This window comes from Arachis duranensis, chromosome 5 (assembly GCF_000817695.3).
Source record: "Arachis duranensis cultivar V14167 chromosome 5, aradu.V14167.gnm2.J7QH, whole genome shotgun sequence".
In the NCBI taxonomy this organism is placed as follows: Eukaryota; Viridiplantae; Streptophyta; class Magnoliopsida; order Fabales; family Fabaceae; genus Arachis; species Arachis duranensis.
Window position 1 is genome coordinate 93,755,915 of NC_029776.3, and position 8,286 is coordinate 93,764,200.

General features: G+C 32.2%; 3 protein-coding genes across 8 annotated transcripts in view; all 3 read left to right on the top strand.

The window, feature by feature from the left end:
* LOC107490662 (pentatricopeptide repeat-containing protein At1g62930, chloroplastic-like) overlaps window positions 1-3,675 on the top strand; it is a 38,837-nt gene extending 35,162 nt beyond the window's left edge. For 3 of the 4 annotated variants that reach the window (XM_052262062.1, XM_052262063.1, XM_052262066.1), the window contains one exon: window positions 2,159-2,356. The gene's annotated coding sequence lies outside the window, so the exon portion shown is untranslated. Of the gene's footprint in view, window positions 1-2,158; window positions 2,357-3,627 lie in introns of those variants that run through there. The other variant, XM_052262065.1, reaches the window with a different exon arrangement.
* On the top strand, window positions 359-2,173 carry LOC107490659 (pentatricopeptide repeat-containing protein At1g62930, chloroplastic-like). Of its 3 annotated transcripts, none has more exons than XM_052262067.1 (2): window positions 359-502; window positions 625-2,173. In XM_052262067.1, the coding sequence occupies exon 2, from the start codon at window positions 645-647 to the stop codon at window positions 2,142-2,144; it is 1,500 nt and encodes a 499-aa protein (XP_052118027.1). In that variant the 5' UTR covers window positions 359-502; window positions 625-644; the 3' UTR covers window positions 2,145-2,173. The 3 variants fall into 3 exon arrangements, with proteins under 3 accessions (XP_052118027.1, XP_020998816.1, XP_020998817.2); XM_021143158.2 differs by having other exon boundaries at window positions 408-502; window positions 597-2,173; XM_021143157.2 differs by having other exon boundaries at window positions 381-2,173.
* A 4,375-nt stretch (window positions 3,676-8,050) lies between the features above and the next one.
* Window positions 8,051-8,286, top strand: part of LOC107490660 (zinc finger protein VAR3, chloroplastic) — a gene marked incomplete in the record, with an annotated part of 4,637 nt that continues 4,401 nt past the window's right edge. Inside the window, 1 exon segment of the mRNA XM_016111458.3 lies at window positions 8,051-8,286. Coding sequence (XP_015966944.1) covers window positions 8,170-8,286 — 117 coding nt within the window.

An 8,286-nucleotide genomic window follows, 5' to 3' on the forward strand; every position in this document is an offset into this window, starting at 1 on the left:
GATGATTTAAATATGAAAAAAAAAACGTTAAGAATGATTCTAAATAAAAAATTAAGTTGGAGACGGTTTCGATTCTGACCCTTAACGTTATAGACCAAAACAATCCTTATCCCTTCTTTTAATTTAATAATTCAACAATATACTTTATTCTATATTTTTAAATATTAATAGCTAATTAATAGTCAAAATTAATAAATTTTAATAATCTTCTAACATATCTCTTGTAATTGTACAAATTTATTTTAATATACATATGAAGCATATCCTTCATCAATTTATATGTCTATAAGAATTTTTTTTTTTTTTAATTTAGCGCCTCTTTTGAAAAACTGTTTTTTATTTTACTCTTTTTTCTTGTGTTTACTCAAGAATTTAATTAAATTCCTTAATTTCCATGACAGTGATTGTTTCCATCATTCAATTCGCTCTTTTCTATTCCAACTCCTTCTTCTCGTTTGAACGGATTTTACACAAACATGTTGCGTGCAGCATCATTCTCCAGGTTCAGCTTCTCTCTTCATATTGTGCCCTATGTTTTCCCTTTTCGCTTCCCTTCCTGTTCATGTTCAATGTCAAGCCTTCACTCTCATTCTGAGCTCACATCCCCTCGCCATGTTGATGAAGCTGTTGATTCCTTCACTCGCATGCTCTCTATGCGTCGCCCTCCATCCATCATCCAATTTAACAAGATTTTGGGGTCTCTTGCCAAGACGCACCATTTCCCCACCGCCATTTCCCTCTTTCAGCAATTGCAAGCCAGGGGAATTGCGCCCGACATATTTACTCTCAATATTTTAATCAATTGTTGCTGTGGCATGGATCGGATCACTCCCGCTTTCTCTACGTTGGCCAAGATTTTCAGGATGGGTTTTCAGCCTGATATCATAACGTTGAATACACTCATTAAAGGTCTCTGTCTATGCGGTAATGTTGAAAAAGCACTGCACTTTCATGACAGAGTGTTGGCTCATGGATTTCAATTCGACCAAGTCACTTATGGCATCTTGATTAATGGACTCTGTAAGACCGGACACACATCAGCTGCTATTCAAGTGTTGAGAAAGATCCCACGGTATGGGATTGCTCCTGATGTCGTCATGTACACTGCAATTATTGATAGCTTGTGCAAGGTGACGCTTGTAAGTGATGCTTTTCATTTATATTCTGAAATGCTTGCTAAGGGAATCTCTCCTGATGTTATCACCTACAACACTCTAACTTATGGATTGTGCCTTGCGGGCCAACTTAAGGAAGCCATTGATTTACTAAATCATATGATGCTGAAAAACATTACCCCAGATGTTCGTACCTATAATACTTTGATCGATGGACTATGTAAGGAGGGAAATATCAAAGATGCTAAGAGTGTGTTGGCTGTGATGACAAAAGATGCTGTGGAACCAACTGTGGTTACTTATAATTGTTTAATGGATGGGTATTGCTTGGTTAATGAATTAAATAAGGCAAAATATGTATTCAACACAATGGCTCAAAGTAGAGTGTCTCCTAATATCCGGAGTTACAATATCATGGTTAATGGGTTATGCAAGATAAAGCTGGTCGATGAAGCAGTGAGTCTCCTTGAAGAAATGCAGCGCAAGAACCTGGTTCCAAACACAATAACTTACAATACCCTAATTGATGGCTTGTGCAAATCAAAGAGAATCTCTTGTGCTTCAAAGCTTCTTCTTGAGATGCATAATAAAGGTCAACCTGCTAATATAATCACTTACACTTCCTTGTTGGATGGGATGTTCAATATCAAACAAGTTGACAAGGCACTTATGTTATTTAATCAAATGAAAAAGAGTGGCATTGGTCCGGATATATTCACGTATACTATACTTATTGATGGCCTATGCAAAGGTGGAAGACTTACAGATGCAAAAGAGATTTTTCAAGATCTTTCCATTAAAAGCTATTGTCCAAATGTGAGGACATATACTATTATGATCAATGGGCTCTGCAAAGAGGGCTTATTTGAAGAAGCATTGGCCCTGATGTCAAAAATGGAAGACAATGGTTGCTTACCAGATGCTGTGACTTTTGAAGTCGTTATTCGTGCTTTGTTTGAAAAAGGTGAGAATCACACGGCGGAGAAACTTCTTCGGGAAATAATTGCTAGAGGCTTATTGAATGGATGAATGAAGCCATGAAGGTAAGATACATCAACTCAAATTGAAATCACCTCTCTATTGTTGCAGAATATGTATCATAGTTCTGTAAATTCTGTATCTGTTGGGTCAGAGAACTTTGGCAATGCCACAACATCAATACCACTGATGTCTTGATTATCTCATTTTTATTCAATTAATTTTGAACTTTTAATTTTTGTAATTGCTATCATCCTTTTTAATTCCACTATGCTTTATTGATTCTTTAGAGGATATTCCTATTTGTAGCTTACAGGTTTAGTGTTTAAGATCTCTTTATAGTAATTAATAGTTCTTTACTGTTATCGTATGAGATCATATATCTTAACTATTATCATGCTACAAACTAAGAAAAACAAAAAAGAGTGTTATAAACATTTGCAAATCCATTGCATTCTGTATAAGGAAAATTACATTATTATGAAAAATATGTGGTTCTAAAATATGAGTGTGTTAATAATTTGGTTATGGTTTCCCAACTTCAAATTTTATTGTTAGTTTGCTTGTTGATCAATGACTTCTCTATGGAGATTGGCAATATTTTCTTTACACTGGATTTTGACCTGCTTAAAATTAGTGTGTGGTTTGGCCACCAAAGTATTTCAAAGCAGATATTTTTCTGCATCAATATTTCTCTTGCCTTGATTTTAGTTTGTAGTTTTGTACATCTAAACTTGTGCCGCAAGAACTTAGTTCCTACCACGGTAACTTACAACACTCTTATTGATGATGGCTTGGGCAAATCAAAGAGAATCTCTCGTGCTTTGGAGCTTTTTATTGAGATGCATGATAAAGGTCAACCTTCTTCTATATTCATTTACAATTTCTTGATAGATGCCTTGTGCAAAAACCGACTACTTGACAAGGCACTTGTGATATTCAGTAAAATTGAAGAGATTGGCATTAACCAAATATACACTCATACAACATACTTATTGATGGCCTATGCAAAAGTGGAAAACTTAAACATGCTCAGGAGATTTTTCAGGATCTTCCCATCTAAACGTCCAGCCAGACATACAATATTATGATCAATAGTCTTTCTAGAGAGGGTCTGTTTAAAGATGCATTGACCCTGTTGTCAAAAATGGAACATGATGGTTGCATTCCTGATGCTGTGACTTTTTAAACCATTATTTGAGCTTTGTTTGAAAAAGATGAGAATGTTACGGCAGAAAATTCCTTGGTGAAATAATTGCTAGAGGCTTATTGAATAGATAAAAGAAGATCAAATATATCTCAAATTAAAGTTACATTTCTATTGTTATTGAATATGTAGAATAGTTATATAAATTTTCTATATGCTGGGGCAGAGGACTTTTGCAATGCCATGACCTCACTATCACTAAGTTTTTGACTATCTCAATTTTATTCAACTAAGTTTGCACTTTTGTTTTTGACAATTGTTAATAATTTTGTTATGGTTTCCCTGCTATTCCTAAACTGTGCAACTTGCTTTTCTTTATCTTTATAGGTGGAGTATCTAACAAATTCCCATGACTGTTGACATTTATCATTAGCCACCGTGAACTGTTGTTTATTTGACAAGAAAATTCTTGAAACTATTGCTTGCAAGTCAACATCCAGGAATTGGTTCTAGTATGTTAGTGCTATGAATCCAGCTTTTGCTTATACTCAAGCCAAAACTTCCTTTTAGCTTTAACTTAAAGGATGCTTGCGAATGGGATTAGCAATGCTGGTAGCTAGTATGACACCAAGTGCCATAGTAGGCACATGCAGCGCATAGTTTTATCAATCAAAACAATAATATATACAACAATCCATTCATCCACAAGTTCAAAAGGACAAAACCGCCATCCCAAGTCCCAACATCATAAAACAAAGGCAGCAAAAGAAAAAAAAAATGCATATAACAAATTAGACAGTACAACAATAGAGGATCTGCAGAGCTTATAGAAACACACAACTCTACTGTATACTAAAATATTTACATAACATGAGGTTGTGTGTATGTATTCTAGTGATTGGTCTAGTATATCAAATGAACAAGCTTCATGGATGATATCTTTTGACATCTAAGCTGCATGTTTCCCCATTATTAGTACAAAGAAAGGCTGCATCCGAAAATAATGTCAAATGCAGCTGTCCGACAGAGTTTAGACAGTTCAAAGAATCATGGGTTTTGTGGAGTTCTTTGCTCAGCGTGTTCGGATAATCGTGGATGCGTCTCCCATCACTAAACCAGTTTCTTTTGATGAGGTTTGCAGGTTTTGGGAGAATTAACGAGGATACATTTTTGTGGCAATGTGCAATATACTCCACTACTTGGAGTATTTGGCTAGAAGACAATCTTCGTACGCTTAAAGACAGATTCACCGGAAAAGTTTAGCATCTATACAGTGTAAAACATATGATCTTTTCAAACGACTTTCGCTCTCAAACATGATGAGAGATTGGAAGTTGCAGTTCATTGAAGCTTGTGATCTTGTTTGTATTTGCATTGGTTTGGAGAAACTCTTTTCCTCCACCCATTTGTAATGTTCTCTCAATACATTAATGATATTCTTTCTTTTGTTATCACGAGAAAATATATATAAAATAAATAGCTAGAATGATGGCATTGAGAACTCAGAAATAAATGAAACATTTATCTGTGGATTTATCAATCTATGAGAAAAAAAACGTCGTGGTTAGTTTCAAAATGAGCCCAACCAACATGAGAAACAGATGAAGCATGAAAAAATCCAGAAGAAATTATCCTCAAAAGGGTCAATGAGTGGGAAGTTATCAATGTGCATAAGTTATACAGTTGGTGTCACTATAATTTATTCGCCTTGGATCCAGGAATGAGATAAAAGTTCATTTTCTATCACAAAGGAGCCCTAAGCTATATAAAAATTCCCTGGAAATGTAACAGTTAGCAAAAATAGTAGAACAATATAAAAAAATAGGAGACTCACTGTGGACAATTCCAATCTCCTTTTTTCATTTCAACTTAATCCCCTGCTGTCTTACATTTTAGACACTGAACATTTCTGGAAAAATTCATAACACTGCATCTGCGGCAAAACCAACGAGAATACAGTTTGCCATGCATAATTGCATATGGTCAAGTACGAAAGTAAGAGAAGAAAAATCATAGAACAGTGTAATTCACATAATTCTATTGATATGGACCAAACTTATAGTGCTTTCAAAAGGAACCTTTACAAACAAATGGAAATCGAAAAGCTAGTAAGCAAGTAAAACAGCTGGAGGACTTACTCGGGACATATCCAATCTCCTTTACTCATTTGATTAGTAGGCAGATCAACGTCCTTTGGCTTATCTTCTGATAGGACCAGTAGTAGCAGAATGATCAAGCTTTATTGATATACTGGGATGGCCAATTAGCTCTCCCTAGAAGGTTCTACACAGCTGGAACTACCAGCTCAGAGAGAGAGAGATCCTCTCCAATTTCTAACAGAATTCACAACAGAAAAACTATACTCCCTAAACTACTATATCCTAGCTATTTATAACAACCTATCAGCCAGCTGGATATCCTAACAACTTCTAAAACACTTCTACTTGACCTCTACTTACCTCTCCTTTTGTAACACAGTCCAAACCTGTTAGTAGTAGGCGCCTCTCATCATCTTCATTACAATTTAAGCATTGTCTATTCCTAGAGAAGTTCATAAAATTTCAGCTGCAGGAAATGTGGAAGCATACAAAAATGAGAGAATCAACTGTTACAAATGAATTTTATGTGGCCAATATAATTGTAGACGTCAAAAGTCATGCAAGTATGCGCCAAGAAGATTTTGAAAGCTCTTTATCTATATTCATCATGCTATAATAAATGCATAATTAACATGGGTATAGACAAGTATCTACAGGCCTAAAATACTTCTTCTTCTTCAGAACGAGCACTATCTCTTAAAGCAATTTGCTTGAGAGAAACCTAATTAGACAGGTAAAATAGGTAATCACTGACAACAGATTTTCAAAAGAGATGACGTTGTTTTAATATATAAAAAATATGAGATAGATCACTTGCTTGAATTCAGCACTGATGTGCTTATGGACAAAGAATTAGTTCTCCTATTACATAATTTTCTTGGTGCACAAGATTGCTAGGCCTGCTCAAACTGTGAGCATTATGTACATTTTGAAATGCCTAATTCCAAGTGTAATGCCTCGAGCAAATTAAGGCAAGATTAGTGTTATTTAGGTATAAAAGCAAATAATTTGTCAGAATAATAATGGCACATATGATAAAGAAAAATAGGGATAATTGGTAGTTTGGTACTTGTTGAGCCTACCAAAACATGTTTTTAAAAGATAAACTTCAATTTGAGATATTTAAATGGTAGATTTAATTAAATGGTGCTTTAAGGCTTAAGGATATCAGTTAAAAGAATAAAAGTAGAGGATTTTGATTATTTTAGCATATTCAATGCATAAAGGACTTAAAATAATTTATATTTTTTATTAAAAGTTTCTATTTGTAATATTATGAAAAAAATTACAATACACTAGCTTTATTTATAAATGTAAGAAAAAAAGGATAAATAGATTCTTGACTTTTTAGTCTGCAGATATTTAAGTCTCCAAAAATTTGAGAATATATTTAAGTTTCGACTTTCTCATAATCTGGACATATCAATTTCTGGATCTAATTTATTTCATTTTAAAAACTCTCCCATATTTGCATCTGTATATCAGCCATGTCAATACAACAGAAGTTACGTTTAATGTTTTCGTTGGATTTGATAGATCCAAATAAATTGAAAAATTAATGTGTTTAAATTTTAAAAATATCAAGAACTTAAATATATTTTTAAATTTTAAAAAATTTAAATATTAATTGTTTTATTTATCATTATCTCTAAATATAAAAATATTTTTGGAATACTAAGTCTTTGATCATCGAGTAATATCCACTTTACAACTAATTTTTTATGAATCTTATCCTACCGTATGATCCCAATCATGTTTTTTACCTCAACTTTTATGCATAACACATCTTTTTATAAATTATTACCGATCCTTACGTAAAAAATATATTATAATATTATTTAATTTGATAAATTAAAGACTAATTTGTTATCAATTTAAAATTTATTTAAAAATTTAAATTTTAGAATATACATTCAAATAAGTTTTTAAAAAAATTTGCATTGGATATTTTTGTTTTAAAAAAAAGGTAATTACGTTGAAATTTTTAAACTTTACAAAAATAAGATATATAGGTCTTTGCGTCACACTTTTAAAGACTTATTTATCCAAATAAAAATAACATATATAACTAAGGTCATGACTCATATATCTTACTTTTATAAAATTCAAGAATCTCAATGTAATAAAATTATTTTAGAGAAAAAAATGTTTGATGCAAAATTTTTCAGGACCTATCTGTGTATATACATTATATCTAAATTTTACTAATAAATTATTACATGCATAAGATTTGAGTCTCTGATATTTATTTAAACGAATAAATAAAATAATAATATTATGCATTCAAGTTTTTTTATAAATTAAGTTAAACAACAAAATTTGAAATAATGTTATTCATAGTTAATTTTTATTGATATTCGATCAACTTAATTAGACTCAGTTAATAAACAAATTTTAATGTGCATTATTATTTACAAGAATAATACTATATATCCAAATCTTTTATGAACTAAGTTTAACTAAATTAAATAATAAAATTTAGAATAATACTAATTATAATTGATTTGGTTATATTAAATCAATTTAATTAGCTAATAAATTATAATTTAAATGACATAATCTTTTTATAGGTCTCAGATTCAAGTTTTTCTATTTTTGGTGAAAAAAAATTTAACAAAAAAATTTAAATATATAGTATTATTTCAATAATTATTGTCCATAAATTTTTTATTTTATTTTATTTTATTTTTAACTGAAACAAAAACGTTGGGATTTCGGGGGTTGGTGCATTGCAAAACCCTGAGTGTGAACTCCAACTTTAAGATAAACCCTCTCAGCTAAGCATAGCTGAAGAAGAAGAGGAAGAAGTAGTTACCACTTACCACTAACCATGTCAGCTTCAAAGCTCGCACTGTACGGATTCGGAACCACCCTGTTCCGTACCCATCGATTCCTCTCTTCTTCCTTTCTTCCCTTCTCTAAACCAATCCTTTTCCCTCTCAAACCC